Here is a 19,331-nt window from a genome sequence, read left to right as displayed (position 1 = left end):
AACGCCGCACCCGCTGAAAATTTAAGTTTTAAACACGTAAACGCCGCGGCGTTTCTTCCGGAAATTACGGTAAATTAAATTTATATAAAACTTTAAAACTTGTTGAAATTTACAGAAGTGAATGTTGGATACTTAACAGAGCAGAGAAAGACCTGTTTCAACTTTTGAAAGAAAAATCATAAGAAAGATCTTTATCAACAAAATGGCATATGGAGGATTCTCTATAATCATGAACTATATGGAAAATATTGAAAATATGGTGAAAATGATGTTGTGAGAATCGTAAAGGCATCTTGTATCAGGTGGCTGGGCCATGTGTTTAGATATGATGATGCATTTCCAATCAAAATGATAAAATATTCGAGAATTGAGGGAGTAAGACGAAAAGGAAGACCACCCACTAGGATGGATAGATGATGTCGAGCAAAATTCAAGGTTAATTGGAGTTAACCAATGGAAGGCTATTGTGATGAATGGGTTCAGGTGGAGGAAACTTGGAGAGACAGCTTTGGTCTGTTACAGGCTGTGGTTCTTATGAAGAAGAAGAATTATTATTTTGAATTGAAAAATGAGTTAGTCGAAAAAATTAAGAAATTAGATACCAGTTTGTTAAATTTTACTGAAGGAAATGCAAGTTATATTAGAGGCATAGTAGAGCGATTAACAAAGAAAATTCTGAAGATAATCAAATAAATGGTTAGGTTAAGTTATTTAATTACGACAAAGCCTCGAGGGCTATCTGCCTAAGGGTGAGGGAAGCCTTCGTGGAGGATTTTTTAAGGGAAACTGGCTCGTATATACATTACACATGGGGAAAACCACGAAAACGCCCATCCAGCCAGCCCGTCCGCGGGATTCAATCCTCGGACCGAACTACCAGTGTTCAGCGACTTTACCGCTCGGCCGCTGGTGGGCTCAAATAAATGGAAGTATATTAGAATTTAAAAGGAAATTAGAATATAAATATTTACAAATTAAAGAGGTTATATATGCAAAAGAAAGAAGAATAGAAATTGTTGAAATCCAATAAAAGATCAAGATGCTGCAACAGAAAAGTATGTTTTTGATGTCATTAACAATTCAGATGATTTTAGTCCTTTATAAGGAAGATTATAGTGTTCAAATGCTACTATTATACTGAATCTAATAGATGAAGTATTGTTAATTTTATTAATTTGTAATTTGAAATTTACAAATTGGATAAAAATTCTAAATTTTTAGTAGATGAATATATGAAAATCACATTATTTTTTCAAAATTTCCATTTAGATATTGTTGAAGTTCAAGTAGTTGGTGATAGCAAATATGAATTTAATACACCTGTAGACAAAGATAGATAATTTTTTACACATATCGTATAGGCGATGAGTTTAAAGTAGAAATTTAAAGAAGGTTTCTACTACTGAACTTTTTTTCAAAAATGAAGTGCTAGACTGGAAGCCTGAATCGTAGTTCAAATAAATGGATGTTAATTGGCGTGAGATTTCTATAAACAGTGTTTAACTGAAGATTTACTAATTATAAATTTTGAAAATGCTATTCACTGGGATTTGACTTCCAGGTATCAAAAATTATCTGAACTATTGCATTTTATGTAATTTTTTAATCTTATATTTTATTCCAAAAACTTAAGATTTTTGTGTCTAAAAATACATAAAAAACATACATTATTATGTCATTTTTAATACTTATAATTTATTCCAAAAAACTTAAGACTTTTGCATTTTTTTCCTGTACATTTTTATTCTGTCACATCAAAAATTATGAAAAAACGTACATATTTTGTTAAAAAATCTTTACATGAGGTAGTCGTTCAGGTTGTGGGAAAAGTGCTCCAGGAAGTTCTTTTTGACTCTTATTTATTATGTGAATTTTTAAAGCTTGGAAGCTCATATCTGTGATGCTATCGTCATGCAATGCAGGTGCTTTATTTTTTGCCATGATTTCTGCGACGATGATGTTTTTAAACTGCAAAATTTTAGAACCGCTTTATTTTCAATGAATGTTTAGTACCACGATATTTTAGAATTGCAATGTTTTCTCTTTGCTTTCTTTTCTCTCAGGATGTTTTGTATGACGACGTTTTCACCTTGCATTGTTTTCTGCACGGTGTTTTTGACGGACAGATATTTTATTAAACAATTATATGAGTTCGTTCAGTTCCTCCAGCAAAGAACAAAATGTCCCTAACACACGTGATTCTGACTATTCGGGTCATGATGAGGAAGAAGAAAATGATGTAGATATTTCAACATAATGGAATCTGTAATGCTAGGAAATGTAATTTAAAAAGAGTATTCAATATATATGAAGTTCCTTTCTTAATTTAGAGTGAATTCTGGTGAAGTTTCGCATGCCTAGCCTTGCAGCAAACATATAAAGGGCATCTGAAAATAAAGTACATTAACTGTACTTGTAAAAACTGTATTATCAAATAAGATCTTGTTTACTCTAAAATTTTGCTGTTACATTTTAGTAAGTTTGATCTAAGTGACTAAAATATATAATTTCAAGAACTGTGCATTTGGAATCTTTTTCCCATATTTGAAACTGAAATGTATTATTTTATTTTTATAACACTGAAAATGACTTATGTTTTATTTAATCTTTGTATTTTACAGTTCTGATGAATTTTCATGAGAAATTATGTTTTTTTAAAGGTCTTGTCATCCTACTACTATATTGGAGTCTTTGTATCCATGCTCTGAAGAATATTCTAATTTAATTCTTGCTACAGGGTGTGTCAACATTTGCTCAAAATTGAAGGTATTAGTAAAATATGTGTTCAAATTATAAGTAAGATTTTAAATATTTGAAGTTTTACAATTAAAGTTACATGACTTTTGTGTGTCACTTCACTTTCAAATCGTTTTCCTACAAGTACTGGTATTTGATGAAAAAAAGTGATTAAATTTATTAAAGATTAACTTTTAATTGGAAGTAGAAAATGTACTCTGAAAAATAATGTAATGAATACTAGATTTATTATAATGAAACATAAGGAAATAATACTAAATCAAATGAAAAATAACCATGAGCTTCATTTAAATTCTTGCATGGTAATGCTTATTTGTTAGCAATCTTTAATGTATGCAAATATTATATTTACTTAATTTTATTACAAGAATTTGTAGCATATATGCTGAAACTAAATTTTTAACTTTATGATGTTTGACCTTAAAGTAATGCAATATTGTGGTTTGTCAAAATTTCAGTACCTAACAGTGTACCAAATGATTCTGCAATCAAAAGATTTGGACATTATTATAATCTTGGTAGCATGTCTTTTCTATTTCTGCCGAATTAACTTTTCGTAAATTTTATTCATTAAATGAACGATGGTCTATTGTTAGCTGCATATTCCCCATACTATGCTTTATGAGTTTTGCCTGTATGGAAATGCTATGGAAGCCATTCAGAACACTTTTTAAATACATCCACATAATATCAGATAAAGTGAATGACAAATATGGTTAAGAAATTCTGAAATGGAAATTTTAACATTGGGAATGAGCCTGGAAGTTGATGACCAGAGCATGAGATGATGAACTGAAGATGCTATTTGAGTCAAATCCTTCTATTATCAATACAGAAATAGTGGATAGCTGTGTATAGTTAATTTTTACTAGTAAATCACTTGATATGAAGAGGAAAGTTTTCCTCATGTGGGTGCTCGTTTCCAAATTAATTCAAAGCTGAAAACCGTCATATTTATACATCTCTGTTTGCAAGAAATTAATGGAACCCTTCTTGAGTAATATTGTGAATGGAGTTGAAAAAAGGATTTTTTATATCAATATTACTCCTAAAAGATACCGGCTAAGTGCAAAGAGATGTTAAATCGCACTGCAAAACCAGGATTGCATTCAGAGAAAGTTTTATTCTGGTATATGCTGGAATACACAAAGTGTGGTTTATTTTGAACTGCTAGAAAATAACCAAACCTTTACTGCATACATCTGTTTAATGCGGACATAGCTGAAAAAGTGTAACTGTGAGCAACTTGCATTAATCAGTAAACCTGATGTGATTCTTTGTCCCTGTAATGCTAAATAGTAGTATACTCCTAGAATAACTCAACAGAGATTTCATAATGGGGCTCATTTTCCTAAGTGTCTGAGTATTATCGCACCTTTTACAACATATTTAGGTTGTTTCAGCATTATTTGTACATGAGCGGGTGAAGAAAAATATAATATATGAATTTTTTGTGGAAAAAGGCAAAAGAATTTTTCAAAAGAGGAATTTAAAATTTTCCTTAAAAGATGATCAAAACTCATAAAAATGATTAAGAATTAAATTTATGCATGTTTTTTTCCTCGTTTGAAATTGTTTATCTCAGCACTGCTTTACTTTGTGATCAATACAATTGTTTCTCAGCTTTAAGCATATTGCTTAATATGTTTTCTCACATGTCTATGGAATATTTTTAATTTATTTTTAACTGTATCTTTGTATCTTGGAATTAAGGTATGACTTTTTATTTTAAAACTAAAACTGTCATTGTAGTTTTTTCCTGCTTAACTTTATCTTTAGGTTGAATGTTCACAAAGGTGGGAAGGTTTGAATACCATTCTGATAGATGTGAAACCTTATGTACTTTTGATTAACAGATTAAATACTGACTTGTATCTCTTTGACAAGAATGGATTTCAGTGGCTCCTGTCACAAAACTCAGTGGCTATGCCTTCATTCTCTGAAGTGAGTATGAGAAAAAGTAAGGGAAAAATAACTGATTATATGGCACATCAGTGTTTTTCATTTTTCATTATCAGTTCAATTTTTTGTCAAAAATTAAATTTGAGAGTAATCAACTGATAGAATTTTTAAATGGTAGATGAAATTTTAGAGTTTATGTATAAATCATAACACAAATATATACTGCTTTTCTAATCTGAAAGGATCAGTTTAAGTACTTTATTGTTTAATGCAGCATTTTTTCAAAATAATTTCAATATATTTTCATCTTTTTTACTTCTGCGTACATTAATATAATGATTCAAATCAGAAGCAAAAGCTGAGTTTTTTGTCTGGTTAAACCATTGCAGTAGCTGTCTGAATCATCACTAAATGGCAATACCAGATAGCTGAAATGTATTTGAAGGTATCGCAGGTAATCGTGTATAATGTGAATAGAATTAAGTTAATCCAGTGAAAACAGGGCTAGTAAAGGAAGAAAAAGAGATTCTAAATATATGATGTTAATACTTTTGTGCCAGTTTCAGTCATTAAATATTTTCACATCTGGCTAACTTTAAAGCATAGATATGTAGCAGTGTGAATTAGAGATTATTAACTCATTTTTTCTTCTATTGTTAGTTTTTGTACTAGGAAATCAAAATGGTGGGACCTAATTTAGAAAAAACTAGTACTTCATACCTAAATAAAAATTTGCAAAACTCGTTAAAATTCAAAAATCTCCAGTTTTACGTTGTTTTATCAAATCTTCTCACTAATGTTATTAAAACCATTAGTTGATTGAACCATTGAAGGTGTCTTTTAAGCTGCTTGAGTTCTCAAGCCAAAAAGTACAATTTGCATGAAACTGCTAAGTGTTGTCTTACGCAACTAAGAATTTATTTGTGCTTTCTATGTCATATGTTTAAAAATATTTACCTCTTAATTGCTTTATAATTTTTATTATTTTCCAAAGTTATTCTGAAATGAAGTGATAAAAAATGGATGGGTATATCAGTTTATTTAATGAAGTGCTGATAATTTTTCAATCTAGGTATTTTTTATTCTCATTTTGCTTGACGTTTAGAATTTTAAACAGCTACTGCACTGGATTGCATTCTTTTTACTGTCCAGATAACATGTTATGATCTTCCCAACTTCCTTGTTTAAAGTTTAAAAAAACTGATATATTTTTCCAAGCAACTAAAAAAAATTTTTTTTTTGAATTGGTGCATCATACATTTTTTCTGCTGTGTAAGTTATTTTGTAGATAAACAGCTTGCTTAAAATGGATATGGGAAAGTAATTAAGTTTTAAATTTTCATTACAATAACTCTGTGCAGATTGTCGTTTAATATTATGATCAAGTGATTACTTTATTTGGTCATTTCTGTGTAATAAATCATTTCCTTATTTCTGTCTATACAGTACAGTCAAAAGTCGTTAATTCGGACACCCATAATCCGGAATGATCTATAATCCGGATCTCAGAGCTACAAACTTTCTGCGCATACGTCGGATTGATGCATGCGCATAGGCATTTACGCGTGCGCGTAAGACCTTTATGGCTGCGAATATGTGTTTGCGCATGCGCATAATACGTTTACGCACGCACGTTTAAACAGACAGTATAAGCTAAGCTAAAATTATCTAATTCAGTTAATGTTGCAGATTGCGTTGTTCCTTAATCTTCGAATTGGATCCGGCTTATTATTTTTTGCAGACTGTTAGAGCAATTTTATAAAAGTAAGCTTGAACTGTCTATTATGTCAAATAGAATTTCCGATATATGTTTACTAATATGTAAAGGATCTACAAAGCGAAAGTATGTTTCGAAGTCCATTAAACAGAAAGTGGAATTGCTGCAAAAAATGGATAAAGGCATATCCTTTGATTATCTAATCACTCCGAAATATGTTTATCAATTTCACGCTGTTCTGCGGGGGGAGGGAAAAGACGCAGCGCGCAATGAATTGGAAGTTGATCTGTCAGCACTATCTTTATTTTCAGGGCAGATGTTTTTATTTTATTTGGCTTATAATTCCTTACTAAATGTAGTACTTCATCTCAATGTACTCAGTCTTTGATATGATTTAAATCAAGTTCCTCGTCATTATAATTCGCTTCCGATAGTGAAGAAAGTAATACAGAGGTTATTGAAAACTAAAAATGTTCGATTGACAAATTAGTCGGTATTCTCGACACAGCAATTATAGGACTCGAACAGCGGAACTTTGTAACTAAACAAGAAATTATGTCTGTTTAATAGAATTAAAGAGAAAGTATTATCACATGAAATGAAGCAACTTAAACAACTTACATTGAAAGAAATGCTTAATAAAGTAAACAAATAAATATTAAGCTTTTTCTTTTTGTAAATTTTGATACCCTTTAGATCATAATTGTTCTTTATATCATAAATTACGGTTTCATATTTTTAATTTTATAATTTCTGCATGCCATCTTACCAGATTTAAACTGATGATCTATAATCTGGAAAAATCGATAATCTGGAATCGCCGAAGTCCCGACGAGTCCGGATTAACGACTTTTGATTGTAATATATTTGTTAGTGTTCCTATTAATTTCTATATATCCTTTTTAAATTCATTTTCAAAATTTTTTCTGTCTTAGGTTTATTGTTTGACATCATAAGGAATTTATTTTTATTTCATCATTTGTTATTAGGTATTGTTTAAGCATTTTTTAATATTTACTTCATATGTGAAATATTTTTATGCACATTTTTGGTGTCAGTGCATTTCTATACCCTGGGACATTTTTATTTAGTTTTCTCTCAAATTTTTAGTCTTAAAGAAAAGAAAACATTTCTTGTATGTTAATCTATATGAAATGCACTTCATTTTGATCAATTCATCAAAATATAAGAAATGATATTTCTTATATTTTGATGATTCATGTTATATTGAACTATAAGAAACATTTTGTCTCGTGTTTTAGTTTTAACTTGTTTCAGAATTTCAGATGATTCTTTCCCCTCTTATAATTATTTATCAGCATGTAGTGTAACATTCAGTAAATGTAAAATAAGTGCAACTGATTACTGATGTTGAGTGCAGAAATTTATGAATTACCACTTTATACTATTTCAACAAATTGTTATCTTTTACCAAAATTATTTCATATACAACAGTATCATGTCAAAAAATAGTCACCATATAATTCACTTTTATGGAAATGTGTATATGAATCAGATTGTAGTCATGTTATTAAATGTTCTTTTACTGTATGAGACCAGATTAAGTATAATAATTAAAAATGAAATTGTGTGTCTAAGTAGTGAATTATGTGAGATGTACCTAACTTACTTTATGCTATAAAGTTCCTACATTATGATTTATTTATTTATTTATTTTTTTATAAAACCTGAAATTTACATATTTCCTGTTTGTCTATTCATTACATACATAGAATTATGCTGATAATTTAAAAAATTTTTGCAGTGCTCTTTGTCAGTCTGCACTTTAAATACTCTTTTATGAGAATATATAACTCATTAAGGAAAATGTAAGTACGAGTTTGTAGGGACGTGAATATCATGGTTACTTCACAGCATAACACTCTTTTTATCATGATACTGATTTTATAACTTTTGATTTTTAAAGAGACTTTTACTGTGCTAATTTGTTTACTTAATTTAATGAACTTGTGGTTTAAAGTTTTGTTTCCTTGTCAGCTTTCATGTTCCTGTTATCTTCATTAATCACTTTCATGTTAGTAATGAACTCTCCCCTCTAAAAAAGTTTTGTTTATATTACTTTATTTGAATGCTATATCATAATGAACGTAATGATTTATTTTTCTAGGAAAGCTTTCAGCTTAGCATAATGGAGCATGGGAAGTATTTTTACAGCTGTAACTTGACCCTAGAAGAATCGGTATCGCAAAAAAACGCCTCCACAAATTTGTTGCCAACTTCATTTGGTAACAAGGAATTTCAAAGCATTCCATGCAATGGTTCATTAAATATTCTTATACCTGTATGCTTGGAGGAGAGAAAGGTAGCTATATAATTAATAAAATTTTTTGCTTTTATCATTTGCTAGTGATTTTAATTTATTATGTTCATTTTATGTAAAAAATTAAACAGCTTAGTATTAATGTTGTTTTTTAAGAAAGAGTGAATAGTTTTAAAAATAAACTGTTTTTGAATTTTCAGTATAGTGTATAATTTAAGTCTTTTATTTTTATTAATTTCCTGTTTCAAAAACTGGTTCAATCTATGGCCAAAGATAAAAGACATTAAGCATTTTTATTACAATTGCCTTCCAATTTTTTTTTCAGTTATTAAAAATATTAACGCAACTGCAGGTTAAAGGAGTATATACTTAGTAGTCAACTTCTTATTCTGATAAAACTGTGTAATACTGAGGATGTTTGATGGTAAAATGTGAAGTGATTAATTCTGAGTAAAGTGTTAAATCATCTATATAGTCACTGCTTACGTAGAAACATTATTGAATAAGCATAAGCGCTTTATTTTAAATTTTTAACCCTAAGGGGCAATTTGCTCAGTAGGGCTATTAATTTCATTTTGACACTTTGCATTGATTCACTATAAATGGCAAATCACTTTTTAAGTTGTTGCCACCAAATATTAGAGCTCTGTACTATATTTAAAGAAATTAAATAATGAAGAATCTGCATAAATGTATTGTTGCGTGCCTACGGGTTCATAATGGATTGAATACACAAGTCGATAAGAAGTTAATAAAAGTTATTATTATACCAAGAAATAAAACATAATGCTGAAATTTCCTCGAATATATTCATACAATATCGCAATATCTCACAGTAGTTATATTTTAAAGTGCTAAAACAATTTACAGAACACAATTCAAAACAGAGAAACATAGAGAAAGCTGATCTAATCTCGCCATGAATTCATTGCAGGAAAAAACAACAGTTTTCTAAACAACTGAATTGAGATGTTTTCCTCCAGCTTTTATAAACTTTTTAAATGCACGAGAACATTCTTGTATTTTCTCGATTTTTCTGAATGGCAAGAGTACAATTACAAGATATCTATTTATTAAAATGTTAAATGTGCATGCTGCATTGCATGGGAATATAAAATAATTTTAATTACAAATTCTACTAAAAATAGCTAAATAACTAGAAAAACCTAACAGTATGTATGTTTCTCACATTATGATAAAATAGTGGTACGTAGACCCATCAAATTTTGAATAATGCCGAATATGGGCATCTGGAAGCCCAAATTTGGAATTTCTTTTATTATCTATTTCATATTTTGTAAAGCATTTACCAGTTTTTGATTAAGGAACTGAATGGTTTCAAAGCGAGCAATGGCAGCACTGTATGAGGAAAAAAACATTTTTATCTCCAGCGTGCAAGACTGTGTATCGGAAATTCTAAAGATATCCTCTTTTAAATATTTTGTGATATTGCTGTTGAATTGAATTTTATGGTTGAAGAGTGAAGAATATGATATTTAACAAATAAAAGTAACACACAAAGTGTTAAAAAACGCCCCTTTGGGCATAATATAAAATCTAAAAGCTTCAGATTAAAAAAAAATTTTTTAGTATTGTTTATACATTTGTTTTTATTGCAACTTATGTAAGTATTTTTTGCATATTGGTTAGGTATACACTGCGTAATGAGCTGACGTTATTAACATACAGAGCTCGGATAAGGGTTAAGCAAGTGAGGCACCTGCCTCAAATGAATGGATAGCAGGTGTGCCAAATTAGCTATAAGAAATTAGAAATATAGTTTTAAGGAAGAAAAAATATGTGTATTAACTTTCAACTTTGTAAAGCATTAAGAAGCAATGTTTTAAAACAGGGCTTCTTAAACTTTTGTCATTCACGACCCCATTTATGATTGCGAGTTTCTTGACGACCCCATACAAATATAAAAGAAAAATAAATTCATATTTTTTGATGATTTATTTATTAGGTAACAATATACATATACATATGAAAATATATAAATTTAGAATTCGTTTTGAAACATACAAAAATCTAAAATTAAAAATTGCACAAAAAATTATAAAATTGTATTTATTATAGTTTCAAAAATAAAAGTGGATTCTGACCGTCTTAATTCTCTCGAATATATTCAAGTAGTTGCGTGGTAAGTATTAAATTAAAGTATAAGTAAAAAATTTAATGAGATGGATGTGCCTGTTTTTTATTGCATAACAAATCAAATCTTGGTGGAATGTTTGAAACTGCTCGACATAAGACCTCTTCAACATTTTTTAACACTGAACGATATTGGGATTTAATATGTGTTAAAGCTGAGAAAGTAACTTCACATAAATATGTGGTATTGAATGGCAGAAGTACATTTAACGCCATATCAGCGATTGTGGGAAATTCAGTTCTAGTTCTGATCCAGAATTCAGTCAAGGGCTTTTTTTGAAATTGTAGTTTTAAGTTTGAGTCACTCGAAAGCTCAGCAAATTCCTCTTGAGCTTTAAGTGGCAGGTGATCAATCTCACTTAAGCCAATCCAAAATGGCTTTTGAATCCAAACTATTTTTTGGAAATCAATATTTAATTTAAAATATGTCCGGAACTGTATTTCTAGCGCTTTTAAGTGATCTACAATAATTTTTGCAATAAAAGTTTTACAATGAATTTTCTCGATTACAAAATTGTCGACACTGGAAAACATTTTGAACGAATTTTTTTCGACCCTACTTTTCCAAATGTTGATCTTTTTAATAAAACTTTCAATTTTATCATTTGAAGTAAATATATCGCAATATTTTCCTTGAAGAGACAAGTTGAGATCATTTAACTTCTCAAAAATATCTGACAAATAACACAGCTTGGATAGCCATAAGTCATTTTTAAAAAAAAGCAGCAAGTTCACATTTTCGTTCGGTTAAAAATATTTCGATCTCGTCCTTTAATAACAATAATCTTCTTAAACTTTGACATCTTGACAACCATCTTACTTCTGCATGTAATAACAAAGTTGTGTAGTTGGAATCCGTATCCTTACAGAGATTTGAAAATAAGCGACTGTTAAGGGCATGGCTCTTAATAAAATTTATGATCTTAACAGCATCCTGAAGCACATCGTTCAATTCTGGTGCTAATTTTTTTGCTGCAAGAGCCTCTCGGTGAATAAGGCAGTGAGTAAAAATTATATTATCATAATGAGCAGCTTGAAAAAATGATTTAAAACCAATATTTTTGCCCGTCATCGCTCTTGCACCATCTGTGCATATTCCACAGCAATTTTTCCATTCTAAACCTTCTGCTTTTAAAAATTCGTCAACTTTACAATATATGTCTTTCCCTGTAGTATGGTCTTCCATAGGACGACAAAATAACAATTCTTCCTCCACGCTTTCTTTATAAACGTACCTGACATATACTAACAACTGAGCCAATTTAGTAATATCAGTTGTTTCGTCCAACTGAATTGAAAATTTTGGGCTTTCTTTAATTCTTGTAATAAGTTGTATTAATTGATCCTTGTTAATATCAGAAATTCTGTTCGAGACAGTGTCGTTCGACAAAGGAATTTTTCGAATATCATCGCCATATTTTCTTCCATGTAGTATTTCTACCATTTTAATAGCAGCAGGTAACACAAGATCTTCTCCAATGGTGAACGGCTTTTTATTTTTAGCAATACAGTATGAAACTTCATATGACGCTAGTAAATATTTTTCATTAACAGTTATAAGTTTTTCAAAGATTTTCTTTTCTTTATTTAAAGATTTCAACAGTCTTTCAAAATATTCTTTTGGTTTATTGACATACGAAACATGCTTTGATTCAAGATGTCTTTTTAATTTTGATGGTTTCATACTCTCCGAAGCCAATAATTCATTGCAGATCAAACAAAGAGGTTGTTCATTACCCTCACAATTTTGAAATGTAAAGCCAAATTGAAGAAAAGACTCATCATATTTTTTTCGCACATTACATGCCTGTTTTCCAATACTTTGTCCTGCCTGAGAAGAGTTTGTAGCATTATCATCTGCGTCATTACCATTCTTCTTTAAGTTCAGCCATTTATCCATGGCCAAAAATTATTTTGATCCTAAAATAAAATAAATATATAAAAATAACATATTGCAGATAATAATTGATTTATTAATTACCGAATAAATAAAAAAAACTAAAATCTTGTTACGGAGGACACTGACAATTGACCACACTAGAAGAGCGTCAACACTCCACTAATTCACATTACAGTCAGTGTAGGCTAGTTTACATAAGCGTTTTAGTCAATGCGAGTTATGGAATGTTATGAAAATTCGCTTAAAAAGCATAAAATTCACAAATTTTTCAACGGGTTTTACAAGTATTTATGCGCACTTTTTTATAAGAGCCCCACAGACCGGTTTGGTTAATGCGTATTTGCCAGCACGTGTATTGAATCATTGTTTAGCTGCAGGTTGCACGTGTGTACGCGTGCGCATTCCTCCCTTGTGGGAAGTCAGCGGCACACGGTTTATTCAACATGTATGATACCGACAAACGCACTAACAATGTATAGCCACAGTATAATAATAGCGATCATCGATTGTTTACTGCTGTCGGTGGAGATAGCTCAAAACCTTCAATAAATGCACGTGTCTAGACGCTGCAAGTCCACTGTATTCCGCCAACTCTAGTGATGTTATAAAATGGTATATATATATTATATATAAATATTTGACATTAAAATCTCTCGCGACCCCAGAATTTTGCTACGCGACCCCAAATGGGGTCACGACCCATAGTTTAAGAAGCCCTGTTTTAAAATATTAAATTATTCAAAATAAAGCAATAAGAAGCCCTCTATATTCTGTACAATGTGTGTTATTCTGGGTGCTATATGTCAGAACAACTGTTTTCAGTAATCAATTTTTGAAGTCATCTGCCAAATCAGGCTGTCCCCTGTTAGTGTTAACCATCATAATGTCAAAACAGTAAGCATGAAATTGTTTAATTATAAATTAACTTATTAAATTATGTTGTTATCTTCCCTTATAAATATCTTACAAGCTGTTGTCAGAAAAATGCAAAAACGAAATACACTATAATTTAATAATATTGTTGCATGCATTCGGTTTCATAATAGATTGAATGCACAAGTCCGAAAATGGGTTAATAAAATTTATTCTTATCAAAAGAAATATATCAAAATGCTGGAATTTTCCTGAGAGATATTCGTACAAGTGTTCACAATATCATGTAGTTAGAATCAGTAGTTATACTTCAAACTACTAAAAACATTAAAGTACAACGCAATGCAAAGCATTATCTAAAGAGAAAGATATCTCATTTCACAGGAACTGAACAAATCGCAATAACAGTAACTAAGCAACTGGAGCTGAGATTCACTTTCTTTAGCTTTAAATAGTTTTTAAGGAGTCGTGCGAGATCTTTCTAGTAAATTCTGCTTCTCAAGATTTCTGGAAAGCAAAAAGGGGATGTAATTACAGTTACAGCTAATATAGTGGTCAATTACATTTATTCAATTTCAATGCAAATTACTGAGATATTCATTTATTAAATGTTAAATGCACTTGCTCCTGTATTTTTACTTTTCCTGCATAGCTTTCACTTAAAAATTTGTCTCATGCTGCATTGCACGGGGAAATACAACAATTTTAATTATAATTCTACTAAAATTATCTATCTAAATTCAAAATTTGTAACAATATATTTTTAAAATCCTTTTTTTTTTTTTTTTTTTTTTTTTTTTTTTTTTTTTTTTTAAGAAATTTTAAGAACTACAGTTTCAGAGAGGTAGTGATTTGCAGAAAGAGTAATAGATGAATATAAACATTGTTGAAACTGTCTTTTTTATTAAAACTTAGTTTTAAGTGATCTGTCAAAGCCACAAAATTTAATACATTTAAGCCATGTGAGGCAATCTATGAGGAGGAAGTGAAGAGATGAAATATGAAGCAAAATGAAATCATCTTAATAATAAATTTATGCTTAAAAATGCAACCTGGCTTTCTTGATTGGCCAAACATTGTTTTAAGGTTGATGAGGTGTTTTAAGGTGACTACAAGGTGATTACATATGTGGCAGGAAATAGATGAGTATTTACAGATGAAGCAAAACTGACGTCTTTTATATGTACACGTCTTTAAATGCCGTCATCGTCGTCACTAACATCCTTTTGTGAATGATTGCGCAGTTCACTCTGTCTCAGCACTCGGGATTCAAAGGTCATTTCTCTACGGCTTGGTGAGCAGTACATCTACTCGGTGATGCATTCCCATATATATATAAACAAAAACTCAGAAATATCAAATTAGGATGATATTTATTATTAAAGTCGTGAAGTATACTGCGAAATTAATTCATTAATCAGGTATTTTTAAAGTTATGCAGTTTTAGTTTGTAAAGGTTTTAGCAGTTCTGTTTTCTCTTTTCTTCAAAATTTCATTAATGTTTGTTTAGGGCATTGTTTTTTTTATATTTGTTTAGTACATTGTTCTTGATTTACCCAATGGTATTTCTTTTTAAAATCTTCTATTACCTTTATTTGTATACATGTGATTAGCATTTTGCATTCGATTTAACCAGCGATTATCCAGATTTCTTACTCGAAATTAATTCATTTAGCCCAGGGGTTCTCAACTGGTGGTACGCGACAGAAAACTAGGTGGTACACAAAGATGCAAAGTATTTGTAACTATTAAATTCAAAAATAAAAACCCCAACATCCTAATTGAGTTTTTTCCTCTAACACTCGTAAATTTATATGATCTGAGCTTTGTTCGAGAATGGTAGTAGTACTTTGTACTTTTGTTTTTGGTGGTGGTAGTAATACTTTGTAGTGATGGTACTAAAGGTTTTAAATTTTTTAGATGGTATGCGTTAGTGAAAAGGTTGAGAACTGCTGATTTAGCATATTGCTTACATATTGTTTTTGAGTTACGCAATGATTTTTCAAGCATTTTACCCGAGGATTCGCTTTTCTCCTTTTAAAATGTGTAAAATCACTTCCTTGTACGAAGTGAGGGAAGTATTGTAATCATGAAAATTTTTGGGTATCATATTTCAAACGAAAATAACTATTTTTCCCTTTCCCGAATCTATTTGGACTTTTTGCATGTGTGTGTGTCTGCATGCAAAAAAATCGTCAAAATGGATTCATCTGTACGTATGCACAGGAAAGAAGGACCATTTTTTTCCAAAATAGATTGTAAAATAAATTTTAATTGATTCAAAAAGGATTTTTTTTTTTTTTTGTGAGGTCTGTACACAGTCATGGAACGTTGAAATTTTGTATATGGCACTATATATATATACGTATATATCCTTACCCCCATACCCAGCTTAAAAGTTCTTAACTGGCCTTAATTTTTGCGATCATGGACGTATACTTTCAGTTCAGAATTGTTATAAATAATGAAAATATTCATGTTCTGCCAATTTCAAATTAAAAATAAAAATAATAATTTTGGATTAATAGTCCAATCTCACTGTTAATGTGGTCTCCAATTTCCTGTGCATATATTTGAGAAAATTTTATACTCATTGTTGCATGTGGTTGCGGCTGTGTGCAACAACAAACTATGCGTATTGGAATTTGCCAGTGCTTTTAAGTATGAATTCATAACATGTCATAAGAGCCAATATTTTGATAACAAAAACATTTTAATCACATCACAATATTAAAACTTAATTACTACAGTCAACAGACAATCACGTTAAAGGAAAACGAGCGACCAACCGCACCGACAACGCATGACTGTGTGTCGCCGAAACCACCTTCGGTTACAGTTAGTGATAACGGCGCGCAGTTGGCGAGTACAACACATGTTTACAGAGTCGCCACACTACTCCCCCTCCAGTGGCAACGAATTAAAGGTACCGAGGGTTAAATCGGACTCTACGTCCGGAACGTGTATACTGAGGAGCACTTGTTTTCTGGGATCCAGGCACAGGAACTGACGTAGTAGCAGATGTTGGTGTAGACCCAATAGATGAAGGTGCCTTCAAAGGAGGGGGGACTGATGTACCAGTCTCGACAGTTTGTGATGCTGAGATAAAGGCTGGTTTGAGACGATCAAGGCTCACCACTGTCTCTTTGTCGGCGATTAGTGTCCGATAGTTCTTGGATGTGCGACTTAGAACTAGGTGTGGGCCTGTATAGGTAGGCTCCAAGGACTTTTTTGATGCATCACACCGTAAGAACACATGTGAGGATGTAGCGAGTTCTTTAGGCACAAACACAGGTCTTGAAGAATGTATGCTTGTGGGCTTAGGATATAATGCAGCCATGGTTTCACGCAATTGTTTGAGGAATGCATGGGGCTGGACATTGGGTGAGTTTTTTGTGAGATTTATAAAATCTCCCGGTAAAGGTAAATTGGTACCATAAACCATTTCAGCACTTGAGGAACCCAGGTCCTCTTTGATAGCCGTTCTGAGTCCTAACAACACAGTAGGAAGGACATCAACCCAGTGAATAGCAGTATGGCATCTAATGGCCTGTTTAAGAGAGCCATGGGAATTCGGGCGGTACGGTGATGTAAGGATCTTTTTAGTTCCCAAGAATTTTGTTAATGCAGTAAATAATTGAGATTCGAACTGCCGTCCTTGGTCCGTGGTAATGTACTCGGGTACCCCAAACTGTGAAATCCATGCAGAAAAAAAGGTTTTGGCCACAGTGTCGGCGGACATATCTACAATAGGGATAGCCTCTGGCTAACGTGTGTATCTGTCGACACACGTAAGAAGATATGTTTAACCTAGTGATGGGGGTAAGGGTCCAAACAAATCGATATGTACGTGGCTAAAGCGAGCAGATGGTAACTCAAAGCGTTGACATGGAGTTCGAGTGTGCCTGTGAATTTTTGATTTTTGACAGTCTGTACATGACCTCGCCCATGCAGCGATGTCCTTTTGCATACCAGGCCATACAAAACGCTGTTGAATTAACGTGCGAGAAGCACGGATGCCAGGATGGGATAAATTATGGAGGCCTAAAAATACCATGCCGGAATTTCAGTGGAATGTATGGCCGCACCACATTACCTTGCACATGGCAGTACAGTGAAAGATCTGGTTCTAACTGCATAGGTACATGAGAAGACTTGTCAGACAAAAGATGTTGCAATTCTGTGTCCTGTTTCTGACATTTAGCAATGGTGGAGAAATCTGTTGTTGATGGCAAATGAACCTCTTCAATTCTGGACAGAGCATCAGCAACTGTATTTTGAGGGCCTTCTACATGCCTAAAATCGGTTGTAAACTGCGCTATGTAATCAAGATGATGCATTTGCCTGGGAGAAGCCTTGTCAGGCTTTTGTCGAAAAGCGAAAATTAGTGGCTTGTGGTCAGTATAGATAGAAAACACACGACCTTCTACCATATGACGAAAATGTTTAACAGCCTCATATGCACTAAGAAGTTCGCGGTCGTATGTGCTGTATTTTGATTTTGCTGCAGAAAATTTTTTCGAGAAGAAAGCCAGAGGCTTCAATGCTCCGTCTACCAGTTGCTGCAAAACCACACCCATGGCCATATTAGATGCGTCAACCATTAATGCTAAAGGGTGCTTAGAAGGATAGCTAAGAGCTGTTGCCGATGCTAAGTCATTCTTACATTGTACAAAGGCTGTATGGGCATCATCAGACCAAATAATTGGCCGTGTATCTTTCTTTTTACTCCCAACCAAATATGTGTGCAAAGGTGCCTGCTTTTCAGCGGCATGAGGAAGAAAGCGACGATAAAAATTTAACATGGCCAGAAAACGACGCAGCTCCTGAACAGTTTTTGGCTCTGGGAAATTTTGAATTGCAGTGACTCTGTCACTAAGTGAGCGAATGCCCTCCGAAGAAACTTCGTGACCAAGAAATGACACTTTAGATTTCCCGAAAACACATTTTGATGCATTAATGACTACACCATAAGACTGAAGTCGGCCAAGGACTATGCAAAGGTGTTCAAGGTGCTGGGTTTCAGTTGTCGAGGCTACCAGAATGTCATCGAAATATGGGACACAAAAATCTAAATCTCGAAGGACTTCATTAATGAAGTGCTGAAACGTTTGTGCAGCGTTACATAACCCATAAGTCATGACAGGAAATTCGAATAATCCAAAAGGTGTTATTACAACAGTTTTTGGTATATCAGGCAGATTGACAGGGATCTGATGGTAAGCACGAGTCAAATCTAACGTGGAAAAAATATTTTTGTCTTCCAAGACTTGCATGCAGTCCTGAATATGAGGAACCGGATATCTATCAGGCAAAGTAACTGAATTAAAACTTCGATAATCCCCACAAGGACACCAGTCGCCGTTTTTCTTAGGGACCATGTGGAGTGGACTGGCCCATGAACTTTTAGATGGCCGACAGATTCCTTGCTCAAGCATGTATTTAAATTCTTCTTTTGAAGCCTTTAATTTCTCTGGAGGCAACTGCCGTGCTTTGGCAATGATTGGTGGTCCAGTAGTCTCTATGACATGTACAATACCGTGGTCAGCAGTCGGTTTGCCAGTTACTGAGCAGATGACATTAGGGTATTGCTCAAGTAGTTTGTGGAAAGGAGAATTACCGGAAATTAATTTAATTCCAAAATTAGTGGCATTTCCAATGCTACCTACCATGGACAATTGTGTGATGGAGTCGAGTAAGCATCGATTTTTAATGTCGACCAACAGAGAAAATTTTTGCAGAAAGTC

The 19,331-nt window shown here is 32.2% G+C and overlaps 1 protein-coding gene across 3 annotated transcripts in view; it reads left to right on the top strand.

Moving 5' to 3' along the window:
* Positions 1–19,331, top strand: part of Vps13B (vacuolar protein sorting 13B) — a 352,214-nt gene that overhangs the window by 253,747 nt on the left and 79,136 nt on the right. For all 3 annotated transcript variants that reach the window (XR_015038688.1, XM_085808080.1, XM_085808081.1), the window contains exons 40-42: positions 2,661–2,766; positions 4,537–4,701; positions 8,505–8,699. Coding sequence is in view for 2 of the 3 variants with exons in the window: in XM_085808080.1 (XP_085664206.1) it covers positions 2,661–2,766; positions 4,537–4,701; positions 8,505–8,699 (466 nt within the window). In the remaining variant the exon portion in view is untranslated. The remainder of the gene's footprint in view (positions 1–2,660; positions 2,767–4,536; positions 4,702–8,504; positions 8,700–19,331) is intronic.

The sequence above is a fragment of the Stegodyphus dumicola genome, chromosome X1 (genome assembly GCF_044657685.1).
Source record: "Stegodyphus dumicola isolate Sdum_Otavi_A_Nest chromosome X1, ASM4465768v1".
Classification (NCBI taxonomy): domain Eukaryota; kingdom Metazoa; phylum Arthropoda; class Arachnida; order Araneae; family Eresidae; genus Stegodyphus; species Stegodyphus dumicola.
Note: the sequence above shows the minus strand (reverse complement) of the source record. Positions and strands in the feature narration are given on the sequence as shown.